The sequence below is a fragment of the Berghia stephanieae genome, chromosome 2 (genome assembly GCF_034508935.2).
Source record: "Berghia stephanieae isolate SIO BIC M18660-M18661 chromosome 2, UCSD_Bste_1.3, whole genome shotgun sequence".
Classification (NCBI taxonomy): Eukaryota; Metazoa; Mollusca; class Gastropoda; order Nudibranchia; family Aeolidiidae; genus Berghia; species Berghia stephanieae.
This window is the reverse complement of record NC_088361.1, coordinates 92200640-92227497: the sequence shown is the minus strand read 5'-3', so window position 1 is coordinate 92227497 and position 26858 is coordinate 92200640. Positions and strand designations below refer to the sequence as shown.

General features: G+C 32.9%; 2 protein-coding genes across 7 annotated transcripts in view; one reads left to right on the top strand and one right to left on the bottom strand.

The window, feature by feature from the left end:
* The first annotated feature begins 382 nt into the window (after window positions 1-382).
* Window positions 383-10668, top strand: LOC144965853 (uncharacterized). Of its 3 annotated transcripts, XR_013644115.1 has the most exons (10): window positions 383-633; window positions 2151-2334; window positions 2709-2913; window positions 3462-3593; window positions 5014-5194; window positions 5836-5968; window positions 6922-7095; window positions 7428-7578; window positions 8746-10040; window positions 10109-10668. XR_013644115.1 is itself a non-coding variant. In XM_078901641.1 (9 exons), the coding sequence occupies exons 1-9, from the start codon at window positions 500-502 to the stop codon at window positions 8967-8969; spliced, it is 1518 nt and encodes a 505-aa protein (XP_078757767.1). In that variant the 5' UTR covers window positions 383-499; the 3' UTR covers window positions 8970-10668. The 3 variants fall into 3 exon arrangements, 2 of the variants coding, with proteins under 2 accessions (XP_078757767.1, XP_078757769.1); XM_078901641.1 differs by having other exon boundaries at window positions 8746-10668; XM_078901643.1 differs by having other exon boundaries at window positions 404-633; window positions 5029-5194; window positions 8746-10668.
* Window positions 10669-15515: 4847 nt separating this feature from the next.
* Window positions 15516-26858, bottom strand: part of LOC144965852 (myosin regulatory light chain LC-2, mantle muscle-like) — a 20222-nt gene continuing 8879 nt past the window's right edge. The window contains exons 3-8 of one of the 4 annotated variants that reach the window (XM_078901638.1): window positions 24676-24747; window positions 20411-20486; window positions 19600-19701; window positions 18832-18910; window positions 17569-17617; window positions 15516-17086 (exon numbers count right to left, since the gene is read on the bottom strand). In XM_078901638.1, coding sequence (XP_078757764.1) covers window positions 16985-17086; window positions 17569-17617; window positions 18832-18910; window positions 19600-19701; window positions 20411-20486; window positions 24676-24747 — 480 coding nt within the window. In that variant the 3' untranslated portion in view covers window positions 15516-16984. Of the gene's footprint in view, window positions 17087-17568; window positions 17618-18831; window positions 18911-19599; window positions 19702-20410; window positions 20487-24072; window positions 24599-24675; window positions 24748-26858 lie in introns of all 4 variants that reach the window. The other 3 variants (XM_078901637.1, XM_078901639.1, XM_078901640.1) reach the window with 3 other exon arrangements.

The following is a 26858-nucleotide window of genomic DNA, read 5'->3' as shown; positions in this document are numbered from 1 at the left end:
AGATAGATTGGTACACTCATACACATATAGATATTGATAGATAGATAGAGGATAGATAGATAGATAGATAGATAGATAGATAGATAGATAGCTAGATAGATAGATAGATAGATAGATAGATAGATAGATAGATAGATAGATAGATAGATAGATAGATAGATAGATAGATAGATAGATACACACACACTCGGTGGTTTGATTTAAGACTAGAAATAGGAGAGCTTGCGATTTAAGTCCGCTGGCTCTGATTACTCATCGGAAGTCTTATCGTTTTGTCCAATAACGATCAAGGCCCAAAATAGTATCCAATAATATTGCTCCATTTACCTGGCTTTCCTGGAACTGATAACAATGCTGTAATGTATATATTTAGAAACTTACCAACCTCACTCTAATTATAATTCTGCGTCAACGTTCGTCCGGCCTAGCGACCGACAACAATTTGTCAACAGCTTATTAAAGGGTCTATCCGACACATCGAGAAATATATAAAGGCATTATGGCAAGTGCAGCTCCAGAAATTTCAGATTCGTCAATGGAAAACGGAGAAATACCCGTCAAAGAAAACCAATCAAACACGGAGGCAGTGAATTCTGATGATGCTGTGGCACGGTTGTTACAAAGGATGAAGACGTAAGCTGCTGTAATGTGTTTAAAATATACGCCGTAAAAGGCAACTAAATCTAGGGCAGTGGTGAAGTCCGTATAAAATTTCAATCAGAATAAATAAGCAAATAAATCATAAGACTATCCTTCAAATGTGAATAGATTTTCAAAAGCTGCGTCTATTCGGACTCGAGTCTGAATAGTCTCCTATGCCTACTCGGACTCAAATTCCAATGCACATGTACAATCAAATGATTTTTCACTCTGAATAGTCTCCCGTAGCAGTATAGTTTTCTTTTTTATAATTTTTTTTCTTTTTTATATTTTTATTATTGATAGTTACGTAAAATCAATTCAAATCAAAATTAAAATTTTAGTAAATATCAACAGGTATTCTAATCCGAGAAAGACAAAATCATAGATTATTTGGGTCCATTGAGTTAAAACTCTTCACAAGTAACGAAAGTCAGTTAAAGTAACTGTGGTGTAAATTAAAAGCTTTTCTAACAACATAACACAATGTCCAAATAACATCAGGACAAAGAAAAAACATTGTTATAGTGTGAGACAAGCTACACGCCATCTACAGTCCAAATTAGGGGTATGAGCTGAGTCAGTGTGATATGAGCAAAACAGAATTTCTTCTGAACTCTTTTTCTATTTTTTTTATCAGTTCTACCCTCTGCCTACTGCCCACATTGTGTCATTTTCCCCTCTGTATGCGCACGCACATTGGAGTCCGAATAGCCACAGGAGACTATTCAGACTCGAGTCCGAAATAGACTGACGCAGATACGAGCTGAGAATATCGGTTCGTTGTTTTTTGTTTTTCTTTGTTTTCTTTTTCTTTTCTTTTTTTTTCTCACCGAACGTCTTTTTGAGGTGCATCTCTCTGGCTGTTTATTGAAATTACTTTTTAAAACTTTTTTTTTATATAGCTCATAACTATTGCTTAATCTATACAGGGTGAATAGTTGTTTGATATTTAAAAATTCGTCTCCCCGGTTGAAGACACGCGTAAGATAATAATAATACAGAACATTGGTGTCGGTTTATAAGTCTGCCCCTTGGGAATCAGGAGAGCGTGCCCGTAGCCGTCTGTGCTTGTAAGCAGGTTCTGATTCTTTGTGATATGCCTGGAACCTCTCTCCTTTACTAATACCAAATAAGAATATGTTTGTCCTCTAAGTTTCCTTCACTGTGTGCACTTGGTTGCATGTGTGTGGCATTGGCCATTAACATTTTAAAAAGTCATTTCCATATTTTTTTCATTTAAGGTTGTTTTTGTTTTTTTTTAATTTACTTTAGACCAATGGGGTTTTTTTTTGGGTTTTTTTTGTGTGTGTGTGTGTGTTTTTAGGGGGGGGGGGGTTCTGTCACATTATGAGATGTCAGTATACAATAAGTTTGGGAATTAAGAAGCTTGCTGGTATGTCTAACTATTCATTAATTCATCATTTAATTTTGTTCTTTTTAATTTGTCATTTATTGTATTATTTATGATATACATATTGTAATACATTGTTGATGTTTATCCACCTAAGGGACATGATGTATGAGTTGAGAAATATTGAACATTCACATCGTCCTGTTACTGGACAGGACCACAGAGAGAATCTCCACCAATTCATGAAAAAGCACATTACTGACCCAACGCAATCCAAAGCAAATGTCCCGGCAAATGTTGATGATGTAGCAGACCACAGACCTGAATCAGTCATTGTTGAGGTAAGAAAACATCTGATGTATTAAATTAATATTCTTAGCTTATTCCGGCTCTCACTTTTCTACCTGATCTTTCACCAATCTTTCCTCGTTCCGCCAATTCCCCCCCCCCCCCCCCTCCCTTAATAAAAAAAGGGAAAACCTTCTTTCAAACTATCAAGCTTATGTAGAATTCACAAGTACTCGTGACTTAATGAAAGGATTGCAACAGAGAGTAACATCATTATGGAACATGTCAAGGTTCCTAATGTACGAGGATTTTTGTGTGTGGCATATATGAAGAGAATATCTAGGTTCAAGAAAAGAAAGAGGATTTAAAGCCTGCTAATACTTGCATAACAATGTTGGAATTACTAAATTTTGCTTTATTTCACCAGGTTCAAGGAATTGTTGAGCAGCGGCCAGTGTCTTCAGTTTTGCAATCTGCTGCCTTCAGACATAGACTTGAGAATATTATCAGAGGAAGCATTCAAAGTTCAAGAAGACCCAGTCCATCAACATCAAGACCACAGTGGTCACAAAGGCAAAGGACAGGAAGAACACTTGCTCCACAAATACAGCATCAGACTTTGAATCCTTCAGGTAATAACAAGACATTAGGAAGTTTATGTGCTATTGGTGACGCGTTTAGCAATGTTTTTATAGTATATGATGAAGTTGTAGAGGAATCAACAAATGTTTATTGTCCTATTTTCATAGTTTGTAAACATTTGAAGAGAGAGAGAGAGAGAGAGAGAGAGAGAGAGAGAGAGAGAGAGAGAGAGAGAGAGAGAGAGAGAGAGAGAGAGAGCATCCTTCTGCAGTATTTCAGCCTAGTGAAGAAATGCATATATATATATATATATATATATATATATATATATATATATATATATATATATATATATATATATATATAATTTTTTTAATTTAAAAAACAAAATTTTTTTTTCTTTTTTGTGTGTGTGTATGTATGTATGTGTGTGGAAAGGAATTGGATGTTGACCCTATAACCTATAGTTATAAATATTTTGTATTTTATGAGACTGTTTTTTTAGTCTTACAATTTCATTTATATTAATTTAATAATTCTGATCTAGCCGACCAAATATTTAAAAAATGATTGTTTTATGCCTATCTTTAATGTATAGGAGGAGACTCTACCCTGACTATTCGACCCCAGCCAGAAACAAACCCAAGACTTCCATTGCAAAGGCATGACAGCACTGATTCTATATCCTCTGTTGATAGTTTTTCAAGTGCATTAAGTTCAGCAGACCAAGGTGAGGGATTTTAATTCGAACAATTGTTGTTCCCAATAAATATACAGATTAGTAGTATTATGGACTCCCTTTTCAAAAAAACTATACAATAAACTTAAAAACAAATCATGAATCGCCATAAATCTCCCATAGCATTATTAAACCTAAGCTGAATTTAGCCAAATAAAGTCTTTCTTTGTTGTTTTTTTTTTTGTTTGTTTAATGCATCATCAAATTAATATGAATTTGCAGCTTATAAACTTTGTAATTCACAATTTTTCTTTATGTCTTCAATAAACCATAAAAACATGTTTTAGACCTATATTTAAAAGCAGTCGTAATATTTATGATGAATATAAGGATGATGATGATGTTGATAATGATAATAATAATAATAATAATAATAATAATAATAATAATAATAATAATAATAATAATAATAATAATAATAATAATAATAAATAAATAAAATATATAATAATAATAATAATAATAATAATAGCAATAATAATAATAATAATAATAATAATAATAATAATAATAATAATAATAATAATAGTAATAATAATAATAATAATAATAATAATAATAATAATAATAATAATAATAATAATAATAATAATAATAATAATAATAATAATAATAATAATAATAATATACTAGTGTCCCAGAATTTAGGAACCAATAGTTTACGGAGAAGCAAACAGCACAGCTAAGCACAGTATGTTAGCAGAAATAAAGAGAAATAATTCAAGTTCTGTTTAACGCAAACCAGAACTCGAAAAATGACAACAGATTTTTAATGATTTTTAAATCATTATAAATGGATTTCAACGTGTCCACCATTTTGTGTGATCAGTACTTTGATTGATGCATCACTCAAGTTCTCTCCAAGTGTTTTTGAGCATTTCTTTGCTGACTGATTCAACCACCATAATTAAACGTGGCAAAAAAAACAAGAAAAAAAAAACAACAAAAGACTAACTTTAATAATAATAATAATAATAATAATAATAATAATAATAATAATAATAATAATAATAATAATAATAATAATAATAATAGTAATAATAATAATAATAATAATAATAATAATTAAGATGATGATGACGATGATGGTCATGATGATGATGATGATGATGATGATGATGACTATTATTATTATTATTATTATTATTATTATTATTATTATTATTATTATTATTATTATTATTATTATTATTATTATTGTTATTATTATTGTTATTATTGTTATTATTATTATTGTCATTATTATTATTATTATTATTTATTATTATTATTATTATTATTATTATTATTATTATTATTATTATTATTATTATTATTATATAAATGAAGACAATGATATGGCATTTATATATCTAGAGCATATTCGTAACAAACTTTAGCCTAATGAGTTTATTTTTATTATCTCTTATAGATGATGATACCCCAGAAGAAGCCGCTGCACCAATGCCACTCCCAACAGTTAGACAAAATGTTCAAAACATCCCCTCACCTGTTCCTCTTCCAAGGAGGTCCCTATCTCCTTCAGTTCAGTCATCCCCAGCTCCTAGTGTTCCTGTAAGCCCCAGACAGGAAAATGATTCATCTGAATCAGGGTAATATGATATTCCCTTATTGTTCAGGAGATTTAATGTGCTAGAGAAATTGAAATTATAAAAAAAAAAAAATCAAACAAAAAAAGTTGAATATTTATATATTGTAATATCCACTAAACCTGCTCAAAACGCTTTACAGGAGGTCCCTAGCCAACAGCAACCTGGAGGATGAGACACGATGCCTGTTAGGCGTTAGTACAATTTTTCCGACAATAATAATGCTGTTGGGTACGGTGAGCGAATGTGAGTAAAGAGCCTTTTCCAATGACTCAACTATGCACTGCTGAGAGTGAGACTCAAACTCTAGACCTTCTGGACTGAAGGCGAGTGTCCTACCACATGACCACATGGACCCCTAATTAGACTGGCCTCGATTATATACTAACATTTCTTGATGATAAGGCATTAAAATATTTTGAAAAGTCAATAAATTTTATAACTCTGTCCATAATTTAAAATAATTTCTTATTCTTGTAATTTTTATCATTTTAGATTTGACAATTGAAAAGAAGTTATAGTTAAAAAGTATAATTATGTCATAGTGAAAAAAAGAAAGAAATATTGAGTATCTAGTAGTTTGTTTTTGGTGGTTTTTTAAAAAAAAGTTGTGTTGTTTTTTGTTTTTTTTTCAACCAATTCAGAATTTCATGGAATGACATCAGTCAAATCCAAAGAGAGGAGATTGTTCAGGAGTTGAGTGAACTTCTTCATAACAGATTGGTGTCATCTACCTTGGAAGGAGAATTCAGAGCCACCCTGGAAGTTCTAATTGAGGTGAGAATCTTATTTTGCTCTGATTATGCTATTCAGGTTTTACAAATTGACACCGTTAAATATAAAGAGACATATGAATGTGAGTCTTTCTCAAACCAAGGGTTTATAAAAAATGGGAATAAATAAAATTGCGTTCCAAGATGGCTATTTGCATCAATCTTGTCTTGTGGTATGGCACTTGCATTTTGACTTAGAGGTCCTGCTATGAGCAGCACATTGTTGAGTTCTTGGAAATGGCTCTCAACTCACATTCTCTCACTATACTCAGGTGTAAAATGGGTACCTGGCCATTAACAGCATTGTGTCTGTTGGGAAAAATTGTAATATTGCCTAACAGGCGCCATGTCTCGTCGTTCATGTTGTTCTCCAAGACGGTCAATGGGATAAAGACGAACATACTACACTACTAGGTAACTACACTATGAGGTAAATGGAATGGATGGTGATAGGATTGATGCCATTTTTTAATTCATGGACCTATATGCTCATTGGAATACACGTGATGAATCTACTATTGTTTTATCAATAGGGTTTTAATTTTTTTGTCATTTCTAGGAAAGACAAAATTCTTGTAATGTTCTGTTGGTCCAACATGGTTCCAATTAACCGGCATGGATTCCATTAATCAGTAGAAATTATATATGAAAATTTCTGTCACCGACAGATCATTCCAATTAAACAGCTGTTTGATAAAGCCTGGTGTGATATATTTACAATGAGATGGTAATCATTTGTATTTAATATCTGTGAGAATATTTTGTAAAATATAAATCAGTTTGTGTCATAAAGTCACTTTCCATTCAAGATATATATCAAAACTCTTTTTCTTTGTATTTTTATAATATTACTGGGATCTTGTTATTATTGTTTTATTTCTTATTTGTTCTTATTTTTGATTAATTGTTTTGCTAAATCATTCATTCTCTATGTTGCGAATGTCTTCTTTTAAACAGAACCGTGTTGATTCCAATGGACCTGCTGTTCAAGATTTTGTCCAGTCTCTTCCAGGCCGAGGTATTCCTCGCAATGACTTTTCCCATCTCGGTATTGGTCCTCTTAATGATGTTGATAACTCTGATAACATTTCCATCGCAAGCGTTAGTGCTCATTCTGTTCCATACACCCAGGTAGGTGAACGTTAAAAAAATATTTCCTGTTTTTGCTTTTCCTTTTGAATTTTGTCTCAACACCTAACAACACACAGTCAGAGTTTTAAGGCCTAAAGAGCTTATTATAATTATTTTCATCATCATTATTATTATTATTATTATTTTGCTGTTAGTTTTGTCATCATCAATATCTCTACCACTACCACCACCACCAGCATCATCATCATCATCATCATCATCATCATCATCATCATCCACAATATCGTTTAGTTTCTTCTCTATTTTTTTTTTTTTGTCATTGTCCTTTTGCTTTGCTTCATCATAATGACTTGTTTCATTGATTTACCCAGACCAACACTTTCCTGGGAAGGGAAATCCAAAGCCTCAAGAGTCAAATGAAACAAATTATGAACATGCTAAAGATGACTCAGGAAATTCAGTTGGATATCCAGAGGTCTATAAGACAAGAAGTATCTGCCGCCTTTTCACAATACTCACCAGGTACGAAAACAATGAACTAGGGAAAGTTTGTATACTCCTGTCACCACAACTACCATATTAAAACAATAACCGGAAATCAAGTCCAATTTATTTGTTAAAACCGTTACATGAATCTAAATGTTACATTCAGTTTATCTTGAAAATATCATCATCAGATTGATTTTTATTTATATGCTTTTGTTTGTTTGTTTGTTTTTTTTGTTTTTATCTTTTTATTTTTTATTTATTTTTTAAATTTTGTTTTTGGTTTTGTTTTATTGTTTTAAAAAAAATTTAAATCACAAATAAGGAAAACGGTTTCATTTAGAATTGGATTTCTGGAGAAACATTTAAACACTAGTCTGATAAAGGTTATCAATGTATACATTCATATTGGGCTTTTATAGATCAACAGATCACATAAAGCTTAATTTGATCCAATTCTGAGAGTCTCCTCATTAAAAAGGAATTTCAAAACAGCCTATTAGATAAAATAGTACAAAAATGTTATTTGATCCGTTTGAACGTTTATACACGTGTTGCATTTATATATGAGATATTGAATTTAGAAAAGGATAGATATCAATTTTTATTTCATAAAACTAAATTTTCTACTGATATTGATGCACTGGATGTAGAGTTTGGATCCAGCAAGATATTGAATTTAACATGGATAACAAAAGTAGTGCTTCAGAGCCATTAGGCCCATGGAGCCGGAGTTTATATAGCCTGAAATGGACTATAGCAATTGCTTGCTACCCTTTGGATAGAACACTAGTTTATTGTAAAGTACTTTCCACCAGATCTAACAGACCCAGCAACCCAATTACTACTGGTGGACAGAGGATAAAATAAAAACGTGACTTCACTCACGATCTTGACCCCTTTGCGCGTGAGCGAGTGCTCTATGAACTGAGCTATTGGGACCCTCATGGATAATGAGAGTATACTTTTTTACTTTTTACTGATCAGCATGAGTAAAGTCAGATTGCTTTCACCGACAACTGGGATATAAATGAGATTTAATCATTTTATATATATCCAAGATCCTTTGTAGGAGATTTCATTCTCTTAGAGTGTAGGTTTTCATCTTTTTTTTTTTTCAAGCGAAGACTAAAATAAAATGCAGAATATTATTTTGATGCATGTGACAAGTGTTTATATAATCTCGATTTTTATTGTCCCCAGATCAAGGCGCTTGTGCTATTCCAGCTCAGCGATCTCAACCTGTCCAGGATACACATTGCTTGATTTGTCTGGATTACTTTTCAGACTCTGTCCTCTACCAATGTGGTCACATGTGTGTATGCTACCGTTGTGGCAAGGATTTGATTGCAAGGAAACACGGTTGTCCTGTATGCCGAGCACCCATTAAAGATGTCATCAGAGCTTACAAAACAAATATGGAATGAGAATTACAATGCGCATTTATGTTGCATTTCTTTGTGTTATTTTTTGTTCTCTTTTTGTATAATATATATTCTGTGGAAGAATACAAACCTTGTAGATTTTCATTGTACATAAATTCAACAAAATTTTGTTGTTCAACGTTGGTCTTGCAATTTTTTGTTTGTTTGTGTAACATGCTGATGAGAAAGGATGCTTTGATGTCACAAGCACCACTCACAATATCTCCCAGTCTACTGGTCAAGCTATCTTGACTGATTAATGGCCTCCTGGAAACCAACTTTCAGACGGGATAACTCAATACATCGTTTTATTTTAAATAATAGACATTGTGTATTCAGCAATATTTCAAAATGAGAAATCTTTCAATTACCTCTGTGAGATCAATCGTGTAAAAAGAATGATTTTGCATTTTTTGCAAACAGTGCATACATTTGATTAAAGTTTGATACTCAATATTTAAGGTTGTGGTAAAGGGAATTTATAACATTTAAAGTGATGTATCTTTGTAAATATGCTCATCGATAAGTATGCATATGGAACATAGTTGCCATTTCTTCCTTTTAAAAATAGCTTTTTTTTAAATGACAACACACAAGATGTACCTACATAATATATGTAGATATTTAATAATGAGTTGGTGTCTTCCTCTGTAGAGTTGGTTGTAATCCAAAATAATCAGAGTTTATATTTCCACACTGTTTATTTTGTTGTAGTTTTTCAAGGCAAACTATCAATGTGTTCAATGTTATGCAATTTAGGCATTTATATAATTGTTAATTACAAAATGAGAATTATAAAAATAATTATATTCATATGCATCCACACCCACCTTGGGCTCTTGGTCCCCAATCTCGTCTATATCAAACGGCTTTTAATGTTCGATCAGTTCTGACATGCTTTAGTACACCTCATCACTTGCCTCTCCACGATTTGAAATAAAAAATCTTTCCTGTCATTTATGAAACTGTCAGATAATTTTGAGAATCAGGAGAGAAAAGAGTAGCTTGAAAATTTCAATTATCTTAAATTGGATATCGAACCTGGTTGTGTTGGTTATATATATATATATATATATATATATATATATATATATATATATATATATATATATATATATATATATATATATATATATATATACTATATATGTTACGCTCCATTATCCATAGTTATATAATGAACTTATTTTATACTTGTTTGTAGTCAAGAAGAAATAGATAAAATAAAAGTAATTTCATTCGAAAATGCAAAGTGTCATTTTAAAGCTTTTTTTTTTTACAATAACGCTTCAATGGTGTTCTTTTTTAACGATTGTTTTCTAAAATGATCATAAAAGATGTGTAAAGAAAAATTATTTTAACATTTGCAGTTAAAAAGAACACAACTTTGTATTGGCTCAGATGTGGAGTGTGTGCAATGTAATTTTCTTTCTGGGTGGGGTTCCTGACCTCCCATAGTGGGCAGGGAGGTACATTCTATGTCTTCTATCCCCCTATGTCTGTTTTCCAACATGCTTTCTGTCTTTGTCTTGGAATGAGATTACTTGGTTTTGTCTTGGCCCTGGCTGGATACCCGGGCTGGGAGGGAAACGGTCAAATGTATTGTTAGTTTTGGGAGATGATATTTTTTTCCTTGTAAATCATCTCTCTGTTATGCATTGTATTATGTTTTCTTTATATTATATATGATTTGTAAAACATTTGAGTGCATTTTTCTTAGTGGGGACCTGTACTTGTGTCTTGGTGAGCTGGATGGGGATCCTGACCTCCCATAACGGGCAGGGAGGTACATACTGTGTCTTCTATCCCCTTATATCTGTTTTCCAACATGCTTTCTGTCTTTGTCTTGGAATGAGATTACTTGGTTTTTTCCTGGCCCTGGTCGGAGTCCTGGCTGGGAGGGAAACAGTCAAATGCATAGTTATTGTTTTGGGAGATTATATTTTTTTCCTTGTAAATCATCTCTCTGTTATGTATTATTATATTTGTTATGTTTAATGTATAATGTAAGCATTTGAGTGTTTTCCTCTTTGTTGGATTTTGTGCATGTGTCCGGATGAGACTTTTAGGTGATCTCAAACTAAGTACATTGGTGACATGCTCTTGGATTCTACATCTGATCCCTATTTGTTCACAGTTCCCCTTTGTCTTACTTTCTCTTGGCTGCTTTAATTGTAATTCTAGAACTTTTTACTATCCCATTTTCTTCCTTTTTACTGGCGCTGTTATGACCTTAATGTGTTGCAAGCGCCGTAAAACCCTTAAAAACAAAAACAAAACAAAAAAAATAATTTTCTTTGACTAGGAAGAATCTAATATAGATGATATATCTAATGTATAATATTATGTTGTAGAATATGGGCCCATAACATATTGTTTCCAAGATACTATAACGGTGTCATAATTTTGATAAATTCTCGTTATGATAGACTTTGTTTTTTGTCTCATTATTATTTAAATGAATATTCACAATGATATAACACATTCGGGGGTCCTGATAGCTCACTTAGTAGATCACTCGCTTCACACCCAAAGGGACTGAGACTGAAATCGATCCCAGGTGAAGTCAAGATTTTTTCTACCTGACCCCCTGTCCACCGAGCAGTGATTGGGAAGCTGGGTCTATTGGATGGGGTGGGGAGTACTTTGCTAGTGTCCTGTCCAAAGGGTAGCAATAAATTGCTATTGTCCATTTCACGCTATAGAAATATAGGATACCTCCTGGTCCACGGGCCTAATGGCTCAGAAAAGGGCTATTTTTAAAATAAAGCATTTACACCGTTCACCATGCTCAATGCGCAAAGCAGTGATTCACAAACTTTCTCTCTCTCTCTCTCTCTCTCTCTCTCTCTCTCTCTCTCTCTCTCTCTCTCTCTCTCTTTCTCTCTCTCTCTCTATCTATCTTTCTCTTTTTTTTCTTTCTCTCTCTCTCTCTCTCTTTCTCTCTCTCTCTCTCTCTCTCTCTCTCTCTTCTCTTCTCTCTCTCTTTCTCTCTCACTCTTTCACGACAGGGAGACATAATCATAGCATGCTTCTCCCCTTACATCACTCGTCACTCGTTGCCATTCTCTTTACTAGCCTATCCTGCTTCTTTGGTTTGTGATTGTATTTTTGACAGGGGATATTTTTTTTCTGTAAATCTTCTGCCTGTTTGTTCTTGGTTATTTATAATTTAGCTTATGATATCTTTAGGTTATGATTTTGATTTACATTTGTACTATTTTTGTTAGATTGCTTGTTTTTTTGTTTCAGCGGTCTCTCATATAACCTCAATTGTGTTGGAAGAGACCTAAAGCAACAAACAAACAAAACCAATGAACACATTGAGTGAGATATGTTTTGTACAGGTCGTATTCCACTTATCGCTGAATACAAGCTGCAAAAAATTGGAATCACACAAAATGCTCGCGAGTGACCTTTACAGATTATCTCCTATGAGTTTTTTTTATACGCTGCTATTTCGCTTTTTGTATTGTGAGTCTCATTGTCCATCACATTTTCCTTTATTATTAATTAATTTAGTTTTATCTAATTGCAGCTACTCAGTCTCCTCTTTAAGCTGGGTGGAATCTTTTGACCTCCCATGGTGGGCAAGAGGTCACTTTCTCTGTCTTTTCTACCCCTATTGATGCTGTGCGTTTAGCTAAAAAAACTCACAACATCCATCAGCCTGATATAATGTACCAATACACAAAGCTATTTGTAACCTTAAACGTTCATAATCGGATTAATACAATTTAGTGATAACTACTCATAAAAATGGCCGACTGAAAACAATAACAAAGATCTGAGTGACGTCGATTTCGCTCCGTCTATATCTGTTTTACAACTTAATATATGTCTTTGTCTTGGATTGAGATTACTTGGTTTTGTCCTTTCCCTTGTCGGAGTCCTTGACTGGGAGGGAAACAGTCGACTGTTTAGTTAAAGTTTTGGGAGAGGATATTTTTCCCCATGTAAATCATTTGAGTGTGTTCCCCTTAGTGGCATCCTGTGCTTGTGTTTGGATGAAACTTTTAGGTGATTTCAAACTATGCACAACGATAGATAACTTTAAGAATCTACACATGTTCCCTTTTGGTACAATTTCCCTTTGTCTTACTTTTCTTGTGTGCTTTTAATTGTAAATCTATAACTTTTTTTACTATCCCGTTTTCTTCCTTTTTGCTAGCGCTGAAATGACCTTAAATGTGTTACAAGCGCCGCAAATCCTTTTTACCCCCCCCCCCCCCCCCCCCCCCCCCCCCCCCAAAAAAAAAAAAATTAAAAAAAATACAGTACTCGCTCTAGCACGCTCTTGGGAGAAGCTAAAAAGCGTGCTAGAGTCCAAGTGAACCGAAATCTGATGCTTATGGGAGGTAATCAATACATACCCTATTTTAAAGTATTATTTCCTGCCTTATATCCCTTATCAGCGATACCGCTTGATGGGAGTCGGCCATTATGGGCTAAGTTCTTAATTCTTTTTTTTTACGAAGAGGTTCTTAATCGAATCGAGGATTGCTTTGGTGTGGCCGTTCTGCGTTGTTTATTACGAAGGAATCACACACACACACACACACAAACACGTAATCAAATGCACCAGTGATGAGCACGCTCCACATTACCTCAACACAAGCAGTAAGCCTCGTCTCGTGTGATGACACAACTGCTGTTACGTACCGGAGTATTTACTCCATCCCAATCAACCTCACTCTTGTGCGTTGACGACGTACAGACACCTCTAGACGTCTTGTATCTGAGATGCTTGACTTTAAAAATATTCCCTGTATTAAATAAGAACCAATTGAGGTATTTTTAACACTGCGTGTTGACATAGCGTGCTATAACCACGTACCAAGAGTATGATTATAACGACTTATTACGTAGTATTAAAAAAAAAATCGGTCACCTAGCTCCACATGCCCGTAATGCAGTTGCAGATCGTACTTGATTCAGTTTGCTAGAATCTAGCGAGTACTATATCAGAAAGATTACTCTTGTTCGGCGCTCATCACAATTCAAAGTGGTTCAACTGGAAGGCCAGTAAACGAAAGTGTGGATCAATCAGCTTTTGCCGAATGAGATGATAGCAAAGATATACTTGATGCCCGCTCGCCGAATTAGTTGGTCTCTCAGTCTGTTGGTCTTTATATGACGATATTATTTTGGCACACGTCTGATGTGTCAAGTAGGGGATTCCGAAAGCTCAGTGGTCGAACAGTCGCAAGCAAAGGTCAGCGTTTTATTGTGTGACCCCGTCACCCAGTAGGGTAGCCACTTAGGTCCGGTAGATTTGATGGAAAAATACTTCGCGATAGACCAGCAACCAAGAAAAGGGGTAGCAAGTAATTGCCACTGCCTGTTTAATATTTAGAAGCCGGTAGGAACTCTGGCACCAATTATTTTATGGCGCCAAAGACGGCGAATGATTACTCAATGTCAAATCTAAAGGGCAGAATAATCGGCTGGCAGACTGAGAACAGAAATGGAATTGTGGTGCAACAGTTAGATACACTGTTGCTGCCAATCAGTGGAATGATTCACGACTCTCGTTTGTTTCGTTGGTTCTAAGTTAGACCATGCTTATCCTCTTTGATTCGGGTAAGTAAAGAAAGGAATTTCTTGGAATACAAGAGTGAAATTCGACCGTTTTTCTAAGAACGTTTGAAAGACAGTCTGTAATGATTACTATTAGGTTACATATTATAATGCCTGTGTTTGTAATAAAAAGCATTATGGCATTCTACGCTAAGAAATGGTACAAAAGAGTATCATCTGTTTGTGTTTAGCGCATAGAGTATGGTTTATTGAAGAGTATTCTTTCTTTATTTCTTTTTGCACACTGTGCATTTATACCCCGTGGAGACGGCGGCATTAACTTTCGTAACTTGTCTGGATTTTGCTTTCAAAAGTCTAGCAACGATGATGATGTGGTGACATTGACCAGATAATATGATTTCTGAGCTCTTACAAGTATCAGTTCTGAATGGATATGTGCATACCTGACAACAAAGTGTGATAAATAATTTTATAAAGATGAGCAGTTTGTTTGATCTGCGAGGGGATTGCCTTTGTGAAGTGCGGCAATGTGGTCTTGTGGTATGACACTCGTCCTCGGACCAGAAGGTCCAGGGTTCGAGTCCCGCTCTGAGCGGCGCATAGTTGAATCACTGGAAGAGGTTCTTTACTCACATTTTCCCACCGTACGCAGGTGTAAAATGAGTACCTAGTCGTTTACAGCGTTATCTCTGTCGGAAAGAGAATGTGTATTATCTATCGTCTAACAGGCGTCATGTCTCGTCCCACGTATTAAGTGTTCTGTTGGATAGGACCCCTTGAAAAGCACTTTGAGCACGCTTGGTGGATAATGCACTATATAAATGCTCTTTTTGCATTGAGCTTGACGTAGGCACAAGCATGATACTTTTTTCGCCTTATGTGCATGAGTGAATTCATTAAAGCATGTAACATTTATGGTGAGCAGTAATGGGAATGCAAACCATTTAAGTTTTCTCGCTCAAGGAGAATTAATTGAATGCGAAAGTGAATAATTAAACAATGACATACTTTTGTGTTTAGAAATTTTAATAATAAATATTAAGGATTGAAGGCAAGGGTATAACAAGAATCTTTCGAGATGGAGTTGAAGACTCTTGTGTGAGTATGTGCGCTTGGCCGTAGAACGGTTGCTGCATTTATATTCACACTTCTCCCCGGCAAGTTTAATAAATTAACCGAAACATTATCACTTTCAACAAACCAATCATAAAATGTAAAAATTTAGAGAAACAAAAAATGTGTATTTAAAAACCACAAACAGGTCAGACTTAAAAATCATTTTAGCATTATTATACAACTTATTTCACAGAGTGAGTTTACACAGCATCAAGATGAGCAATAACTGGAAGTACACATCTGTGTGTAACCAGCCATCCACAATTTTAAAAAGAAAAAAAATATAATAGCGGTCGAATGAGAGTTATCGAATTATATGTCATGCTAAAATACAGTCTACTGGCAGCTACTTTTCAAATCACCTCACTTCTTCATTCGTATCCAACCACGCTCACAAGAGAACGAAATGAAAAAAAGGGTAAAAAGAAAATGGGGGAAAAACAGAGGTCTGATGGGACTGAATGAGGCGTAATGTGTGTTTGAGATACAATAAATATTTATGTGGAGAGTAATTCTCTGACGAAAACAGTTCCACATTTCTTTTCTTCTTATGTCAGTTTTAATAGGGATGTGTAAGGAAAGTCGTAGGCCAACAGAAGTTGATAACTTTGCTATATTATAACAATTAAACAAATGAAATTGGACTCATAAAAGGGTGATTGTTCCATGCTCTCAAATTTAGAGTAGGTCCATATTTATATGAGCACGAAAAGCGTCTTTGTTGGTGTGTTTGATATGCTAATTTCTGGTCCCGTAATAAAAATAAATATGGATTTTATGAGTTCAATTCATATGCTTTATGTTTTGGCCTGAAAATCAGTCTAAATGCTCAAACCTTTCATACACAAAGATGTATTGCTCTCGAAGCAAGAATGTAATTGCTTCACTGTCTTGTAGTCAATCTGTGTCTGAGAATTAAATTCTCAGAATTCTACTTTTGTTTCAAAAGGTGAGCTAAGGCAGTTTGCAAAGTTGTTATTTTGGAATGGTAACACTCTTTGGCCTATGATTATCCTTAATCCGAATCTCTTTGACAAACAACGTGGGGTCAAAATAGACAATTGTATGTTGTTTAGATCTGGTTTATGAACCCAACCTTGTAATTGTCTGTTTCTAATACAATGCACAAGAAGTGTTACTATAAATAAAGTGAACACGACCATTCATTACGCCTTACATTTTCAGTGTTTAATCTAGTAGCCATTTTATTTTCAGATTCTTTTCAAAACATTAAATTTTTGTCCACGATTCATAAGAATTTTAAAATGAATTCTAATCAGATATAAAAATTAAATTAAGGTTGGGTTCATTCAATGAGAATACAAAATGATAACGAAAAAACAAAGGGAATAGAACACAGTTTAGCTGGCTTCCTCTTCCTCCTTGCCCTTGAGAGTACCCACAAATGTGTTATAGTCAAACTTGCCCTTTTCTAAAGGAGCTTCCTTCCATGTCTGTTTGATCTGTTGGAAGAAATTAAGAAAAATCAGCCCTCTATATTTACAGATAAGTTTCACAATATTCACAAATCAAGGACATCATCATCATCATCATCATCATCATCATCATCAACAACAACAACAACAACAATAACAATAACAAATACCAGTCCTTGAATACAAACTTTGAGAAAATGAAAAGGGTATGATCACATGTGAATTATAATTTTTTTATAAACACTTCTTTCAAAGTAGAAGTGAAAATTGGTGGGCAGGCATTAGTGTGTGCGGTAATAATCGAAAAGTAAATGATGACACAATGTTACTGTTTCATACACACCTTTTCTGATTTATATCTTTCAAAAGTCTTATTCAAATTTAGATAACTTATTGTTCATTTGACATCCAGTATTATGATAGATGATTCTTAAAATGAAAATAATGAAACAAAACAAAACAAAACAACACGCTTAACATAAGATAAAATGCAAAAGCAAGCTGTTTACCTCTTCAGGAGTGAAGTTGTCACCCATGTTTTGGAGCAAATCTTTCAAACTGAGGAAAAATAGTCAACGGACAAATATAATAAAATTTGCTCAAAATATCTTTGTAATATTTAAAGAAAACTAAATAAAAACATGTAACATGATACTATTACGTTTTTCTTCCTAATTTTCTTTCCATTTAGTGATATATCCGAGGACTAAAATAATAGTCACTTGGTGGGAAAAAGCTTTTCAAAATTGATGGTTTCTTTTGTCTTCGAGATAGAATTAATTTCACATTTTATGGTCACTTCAAATACTGAGAGAGATATATGATTTCCTTTCTTATGCTTTTTATGTATTTTTAAAATCACATCTTTTGCGCTCGTCTGTTTTCTATTGGCAGATGATAATGATACATGCAAGTTTTTATTTTCAAAGCTTAGAATTTTAAAAGCTAAAAGAGTCGAATGCTTAAAAAAAAATTGATAAGGTTGGTGTCAAGTGGAAGTGTGAAAATAATTGACATAAAGTCAATATTTTCGAAAATGATAGAGCCCTTATATTATTGTTGGTTATCAACATCAGAAATAAATATGACTCATCGGTCCAAAATGGTATTGTGTCAAGGTGATTTTGGTGCTAAAAAATTATTTTATAGTCTAAAATTTAAAACTTAGGTTAATTTGTTATGTTTTTCTCAACTCAATAGATCTAGTATCTTGAGGTGACAAATGCTAACTGCTCAAATGTTATAATAAAAGCAATTTTCGTTTATGCCATGCCAATGGAACCAAATGTACTTTTTAGAATGGGAACGATCTATAATATTAGTTTTCCACTTGCTCATGTCATTGGTTATATTGCAAAATGTATTCAAAATAACATACATAATATAAAAATGTTCACATTTTTTCTATATACCCAACATTGCAATAGTCATTTTGTTTAGCTTGACCCATAGATATGTTTCCAAATTTCATTTTAAAAAATAGCTTGTTTACATAATTTATTAAGAAATATCAGAATCATGAGCAGCAACTAATCATATGATCGATGACCTATTGGACGAAAACCTGAATATAGATCGAGCCCATTCTGTCTGCCTTTTTAGAATAAAAAAAAATATCTATCAATGAGTATGTTGCTTTTGATATTTGGAAATAGAATGCGACTGTAAGCAAGCCCAATGTATACGGTGTATATGTTATCCTAACATTATTCTTTATCTATTATCTTTATTATCTACAGAGGGATTTAACAAGACGCAAGAGAGTGACGCACTATTCCTCAGGAATGAATCCTTTTCCTTCAGCATCAAACATGGAGAAGGCTTGTCTGATGGTGTCTTCGGGGTCAGTTCCTGTTGAGATAAAATATTGAAGAACTCGTTAAACTTTGAGGCAACAGTAGTAGAAAATAAAATATACAAATAAAAACATCTTGAAACATTTATTAAATCAATGTCTTTGAATTTTAAAAAATGTTAATTGATATATCCCACATTAATGTAGGCAATGTATTAAATGTCCATTTCAAAGGAAATGATTAAATGTCAAAAGGGATAATTTTTGCCACAGGTGAAAACTTTGCCTCGTTAGGCTTGGACCGACGTTTACTTATTTGCAGGTCTGATAGCCGAACGCAATGCTGTGCCTAATTTAACATTGTTGTAATATTATTTTGCGTTGGTTTGAGAGTATTTCCATGACAACAATGATCCCGTAACAATTTGGGTTATCAGGCTTTAAAATTAGTACACGTCGCTTTGGACCAATTAGAGCATATATTATATATTCAGTTTTATGGCAGATTTTATCTTTCACAAGAAATCAAGTCTTTTAAGAAGGAAAATAAGTGCAACAAAGCTGAGAATACTCAATTCTGTTCCAAATCTACAGTGACAAAGTTACTTATTTGACGGCATGTATTCATAATTAACAAACAACACGTTGGAAACAAGTGAAACTGAAAAATTAACACGTGGTTGTTTCACAAATGTGTCATATCACGTGAAAAAAATTGGTAGAAAAAGAGATTAAGAATATTTACCGCTCAGTTTTTCACCAAACAAGTTCAAAAACATGGTGAAGTTGAGGGGTCCGGCTGCCTCTTTCAACATCTCGTTCAACTCAGCATCGGGAGGGATACGTCCTGTTGGCAAATTTATAGTAGAAAGTAAGTATGGCTGTTGTAAACGATAGTATCGATGCAAGGGGAAAAAATAATAAGTGATTACTCGAAAAAAAATGTCAGGGCTTAAATGCGTGGATTTTCAGAGTGGAATTTTAAAGTTATTAATTACACATATTTTGAAGTTACTTGTATAAGTTTTTATGTTTTAGAAATCATCAATTCTATTTTAGTTGCACATTGTTGAGATTTACATAAGAGTTGATAGATAAAACATATCATTATCATATTTCTGTCGCTTTATTAGTGAGAATGTTTTTCAGTTAAAATATCCAACATTTTGACACTATTCTGCCGCACTCTTTAAGAAAATACATTATTAAAATTTTGGCCAGAAAACTAGTCCTTCAAAAATCAATCGGCGAAGTCTGAGATTTGAGAGTTTTTGACAAAATAAGGGTAAATTTAATCGATTGGTATTTAAAGGACGAGTTTTCTGGCCAACATTTTAAATATGTGTTAATTTAGAGTACGGCACTATTGCTTCAAGGATGTTCCATTTGTAAATGTTAAGTGTTGCTGTTGTCTAGGGACACCATGTCAATCGCGTTGTGCAAGTTTAGTGGATATTGCGCTATAGAAGTGCTCAGGATTTTTTTTTTTTTTGGTTTGTTTTTCAAATTAAAGTTTTTAAAAGGTTTAATGAAAGTTTTCAAAACAAAGTGCTTACCAAGGTTAGAGTACATGTCTTTCAAGTCTTCGATGTCGATGACACCGTCTCTGTTTTGGTCAATCATGGTGAAGGCCTGAAACAATGTCAACAAATAGTATATGAGCTTTGTTGTCAAACAAAAGCCGAAACTTTGCAGTATCAGATCAATTAATTTATCATACATGATTAATAACATACGTAGATTTAATTCTACAATACGCTTACAGGTAAAATATATTGTTGGTCCATGGTTATTTTAATTAAAGCAATATAAAGAAACTAGCTAATATATATATATATATATATATATATATATATATATATATATATATATATATATATATATATATATATATACTCTAATGAACTACTCATTGATGCTTAGCTAATATTATAGGAGATCAAATTTAAAGTGCAAAATACGTGTCATAATACATTATGGTTATTGTTAACGAGTTTTTAAATAAGTAATAAGAAAAAAAAAAGAGAGAAAAAACTCGACCAATAATAAGCATGAAATAAAATAAAGAAAATAAGTCAAATATAGATTATCATTTATGTTGTTCATCCAGACAGAGAGAGGGAGAGAGAGAGAGAGAGAGAGAGAGAGAGAGAGAGAGAGAGAGAGATGGAGAGAGAGAGAGAGAGAGAGAGAAGGGAGAGAGAGAGAGAGTTAGATAGAGGGGGGGGGGGGAGAGGAGGAGATGACATGATATATTAACGTGAATATGCATTGATGTAAGCATTTGTCTGTACTACGCTTTCACTCTTTTTGTTTATTATTATTATTATTATTATTATTATTATTATTATTATTATTATTATTATTATTATTATTATTATTATTATTATTATTATTATTATTATTATTATTATTATTATTATTTTTATTTTTATTATTATGCCACTTTCTTAAATCCACATCATGGCAAAAAAATCCTATTTTTCTGCCTGGGGAAGGGGATGAGATAGAAGATTAAAATAAAAAAATGTCAATTTTTTGTCATTAATTAAAATAATAATAATATGATAATCGCCAATAGGCGGCCCGGATATTTGTTTATAGGTATGCAATATTTACACAACTCTGAGTCTAGTAAAAAAAAAATTTAACCAGCTATGTGATCATAAGATCCCGTCTATTGGCGAACCGGGTGCTAACAATGAAGATAATCACACAACAATAACAAACAAACAAAAACTAAACCATTTTTTAAAAGAAATGGAAAAAGAAAAAATAAAGGTGCAAAAGAATCCTGATAAAGTCAACACTGTCGGACCAGACAGATTGAATGACTTTAAACAAAGTTGACTTTATCCATTATCAATAATCAGATAAAGAACATAAACATTTTTTGATCAACAAGAGGTGTAAACTTTAATAGAAGTTGACTTTAGGAGTGTTGACTTAATGCAGATTCCACTGTAAATAATATATCGGTACGGATAGATTGCCTTTGACATCGCCCCATTTGTTTCCAGTTTTCTTCTTTTTTCTTATCAGTTCGTAATTCCTTCAATCATATGCCTTTAAATCTTGTTTTCAGACCGATTTCTATAATAAATTTCAATATTATATTTTTAGGCTTAGGCTATTAAAAAAAAAAACAACTTTTATTGGACTAATTCAGTTATTTTAAAAATTATTTATATATTTTATTTATTTATTTTAGCATCAACAATTCAAAAGTCACATTCTACTGGAATTCATTCGTACTTTTGGTGAGGTAAAGGGGAAAAGGGAGGGATGAATATTTGGTTATTGATTACTTTTTGGATAACGGTAGGGCAGATCGAGGTGAAGGGATGAAATCTAAAGCTTTGGATTTATAAAACCTCGTTCGTGATTCAATTTCAAATTGGGAAATATAGGTGCGCAGAAGTTTGTAGATACACTGGGGTATTGCAATAGACAGAACGCAGTTGATAAATTAGGGAGCAGGCACTGGTGTAAGAAAAAGTTCTGAAAAATCGTGTATGAAGCAGTGCCAGACAAGGCAGAGAAAAAAAGAGAAATAAAGACCTGCTTCGAGGCCTGCTGATTTTTTTGAATAATTGTTTTTTCTCTCTGCTTTGACAGGCACTGTTTCATATACATTTTTTTCAGATCTTTATTTATTGTTCTTTGCCTCAAGAGAGAAATAATATAACATTATACTTTTTTTAAGGTGGTGGGGGTGGGGAGGGGGAAGGTTAAAGGAAAGGAAATTATTTTGACATTGGATAATATTTTCGGGTAAGTAAAGGATGGAGATGAAGGATAAAGATGAAAGCTAAAGGAGTGTTGTTTTTTATCATTAGATCAGAGACGGGAACAAAAAGTTCCAATGAAATGACGACTCATGTTAGATTGTATAGAGTAACAGAAAGGGAAATTATATTTTAAAGATTTACTATTGCAAAGTCTGGTCAGCATAAAAATTTTCCTGTGCTCATTGCTATAAATAGATATCACATGTTAAACAATTATCAACGTGTTGAAAATGATACTGACGCTTGTGGATCTTGACATTGGTTGTTCTTTACTAATTTTAGTTCTCAAATCATTGGTTCATTCTTTGACGCATAATTTTTTTTAGGAAAAAGAAACAATTGAAAATTGTTTAGGCCCAGAAACCTAAGATAAATTATCAAAAGTTTTCTAATTGCAAACTATAAGTTGCATAAATTATTTTTCGAAAGTCTCACAAAACTTATTTTTTACAATTAAAAAAATGTAGATAGTACTAAATAAAAAAAATATCAAGCTCAAATGATGTCGTTGCGTTTGTTTTATTTTTATTTTTTTTTGGTTCAGAGTAAAAATGCACAAAAGGCATGCTAAATTGTTAAAAAGCATTTAGGCTTTTGTTATTTAACGATACACAATTATTATATTAAATTGTGCAACAGTTATGCCGCCTGCAAGTTATACGATCCGCGGCATTCATTCACTTTGTGAGCTTAGAAATTAACGATATTTAAAATGATTTTTTTCAAACATGCAAAAATATGTCGCAATAAGGCGTAATAATTGTTAGATACAACAGACATAACATTATACAATCGAAATGTATCATTATTTATGTTTCTCACTTTCAAGTTGAAATTATTGTCATGCATTTGTCCTAGAGACTTGGTTATAGAAGGTCAGAACAATTTTATGAAAGTATATTTTTTCTCTCTCTTATCTAATCCAGAAAGAGATGTCAAGAGAGGTTAAAAAGATCAATGCAAGAAAGTGACTGTACAAAGAAACCGTTGAGGACTCATTAGAATGTAGCAAATCCGATCACTTATTATGATAATATTATTATTTAAGCTTTAGAGCATCGTCCACCTTTACATTAGCATTTTATTGGTTATCGTTTGGTAGGCGCCATTCCATGAGAAGTTCCAGAAAATTAGACCGATTCTCAAGCACATCATGGTCCATCCAACATGATGATTCATTAGAATTATTTCACCGGGACATTTGTATTCAATCGTTAGTGGGATGAAAATGTTGCCCAAGAGATTGTATTATCGATAGATATTCAAGTTAGTTTTAAATGGTCAGTCAGAGGGAACGAGGACGTATTTTGAATGGAAGGGAGGTAATGGAAGCACTTTAAAAACGGGGTGAAGAGTAACATTGTGTGATTTGGCCACCAGCAAAAATATGCGGCAAAGAACACTGCATGAAGGGTGAAAACCCAGACCTCTTTGTATTCCTGTACTTGGGCACCTCTGAACATGGAGAGCACATTGGTTGTGGTACGACCTGATTTCTTCAAGAAGCATAATATAATGTAGAAGGAATTACTGATATAGTATGCATGTAATGTCCTAGAAACACAATAAGCAACAACATCAACATTTCCTCAATCCAAATCCCTATACAGTCAAGGGATTGTACACAGTCAGTCGACCAGCGGTGCTTGAAGTTGAAGTCAAGTGATTGTGAGTCCACAAAAAAAAAAAATGAAATAAAATATAATGCAGAAATGGAAAATAAAACCGAACTGAAATTGATTAGCAAGGATTAATTGAACCAAGAATGAAGATGCCAAAGAACTCTCCAAAGGTCTGTCCATTTGTGATGATCGGACAAACATCGGATTGTTACTGTGTGAAATAGGAGCAGACCTCTTTAAACTCCTGCACTTGAGATTGACGAAACATGGCGAAGACATTAGAAGGCGCTCGTTGAGCTCGTTTCTGTTCATCTTTTTTGCTTTTAATAGCCTGTTGGAAAAAAGAAAGTCAAGGCATGGTAATATAGGGAGTGAGCCACCGAGGCGCAGAAATTAGCGCCACCCTACCTCCTTCATTTCCTGCATCATCTTTTTTGGCATCTTGGTGAAGACATTGGAGGTGGCCCTCTTTTTCGTCTCCTGGGAAACACGAAAGCAAAATTACGAACACATTCACATCAATTCACTCACAATATGCCTGAATTACCTTTTCTTTATGATATTATATCTGTTATTTTTCACTTATATGCTTAAAATGAAAGATGGAAAAATGACAATATTTAACATTGGATCATGAGGGTTGAAATTATCATGTTATGTGGGGCTTTTTTTTCTTTGTCTTTATATATATATATATTTTTTTTTTTTGTTTTGTTTTGTTTTTTGTTGTTGTTGTTTTTTAAAGATATTTTTCTGTGTGTTTTAAAAAAATATTTTTTCTTGTCTGTTTTTTTTTTCTTTCTTTCTTTTGTACTTTTTGTATTAGTTGTTGGTTTGGTTTTGTTTTGAAAAGGCAAATCAAGGCTGTAGTGCAAAATATTGAATAACTGACAGCAGAACACGCAATGATAATTCTACAAGAATTCCAATTAGGATGCTGAGAAACTGCTCTGGCATGCAACTGCATCTGGGGAGGCCAATGTCAGAGATGAACATCTAAAAAGACAACAACAAAAGAAACAAAAGGAAAACATTTTTAAAAAGCATCCATATAAATATTTCCAATCAAGATTAGTTGACATGAATGCAATAACTGACTAGGTTTCTAATTTCAAACTATGACTGAGAAAGAAAAAGAGGGGGGGGGGGCGGGGGTGAGGGGGCAGTTCTCTGTTATCTTGTGTGCAAGGAATCTTAATATATAAATTGTCTTTGAATTGAGAAATCAATTAATTCCATCCTCAGATAGTTTAACAACAAAACAAATGATATAAGAGTGTAACATTACTCAAATGATATAAGCGTGTAAAATTACTCACAAATCGAGAACTAATTCCGATTTTATCTGTTGCAATATATTTAAATGAATATCCAGATATTTTTTCGCTTTCTTTCCTTTACATTTTGCTACAGATAAGAAGATCCTCAAACTTTGTTACAGATTCAGGTCATAGAATCCTCAACATTTGTTACAGATAATGCGACCCTCAACATATGTTACAAATAATAGGACCTTCAATCTTTATTTGTCTTCCTCCCTTCCTGTTTATTATTATTATTATTATTATTATTATCATCATCATCATCATCATCATCATCATCATCATTATTATTATTATTATTATCATTATTATTATTGTTATCATTATTATTATTATTATTATTATTATTATTATTATTATTATTATTATTATTATTATTATTATTATTATTATTATTATTATTATTATTATTATTATTATTATTATTATTATTATTGTGCGATTGCACAACTCACTCACCAATTCATTATATTTCATTTACTGTTTCCTCTCTTCATATTTCATCTAAAGAATTCGGATTAATTACCGTCCACCTTGATTATTTTATTAATGAGAACCAGGTGACTTTTAATAAAAATTGCACTTAATTCTTTTCAAACTGAAATACTAACATAATAATTAGTGGATCTACATGTATAACTACAACAACAAATTAAATGGAATAGATTTAAAATCTCCTCAACCGTCGTGCAAATAAAATAGTACAAGGCAACATAATCGGTCCCAGGTTTGAGAGGTTTTACCAAGATCATTCTAATCGATCGAGTTTCCTGGCCAAAATTTGAGAAAAGTGTTTATCCAGAGTATGACATAATACTGGAATGAGGTTCAGTTCTCTTACAAAATATATTATAAATTATATTAGCAGTTAAGTTTAAACAAATTATGAGAAGTCACGACCGTTTTGTGACACAAAATTGATGAACATAATACGGAACAGCATTCATCAATTTTGTGTCACAAAACGATCGTGACCGACTCATAATTTATTTAAACTTAACCACTAATATAATTAATAATATAATTTGTAAGAGAAACTTGCTCAGAGTTTATCGTGTATTTTGTTTTTAAAAAACACAGCAATCAGTTGAGTGTCGTCAATTTCAGACTATAAAGCTATAGCAGATAAAAAGCGGAACAATTAGCGCTTTATTGATTGAAAAAAAAATTATTTTTTAAAAAACTGTTTGATATAATTTTGCACCATAGGACATTTTATCAATTTATTAGTATTGAAACCAACTCGATGTAGCTCTATATGGAAACGTT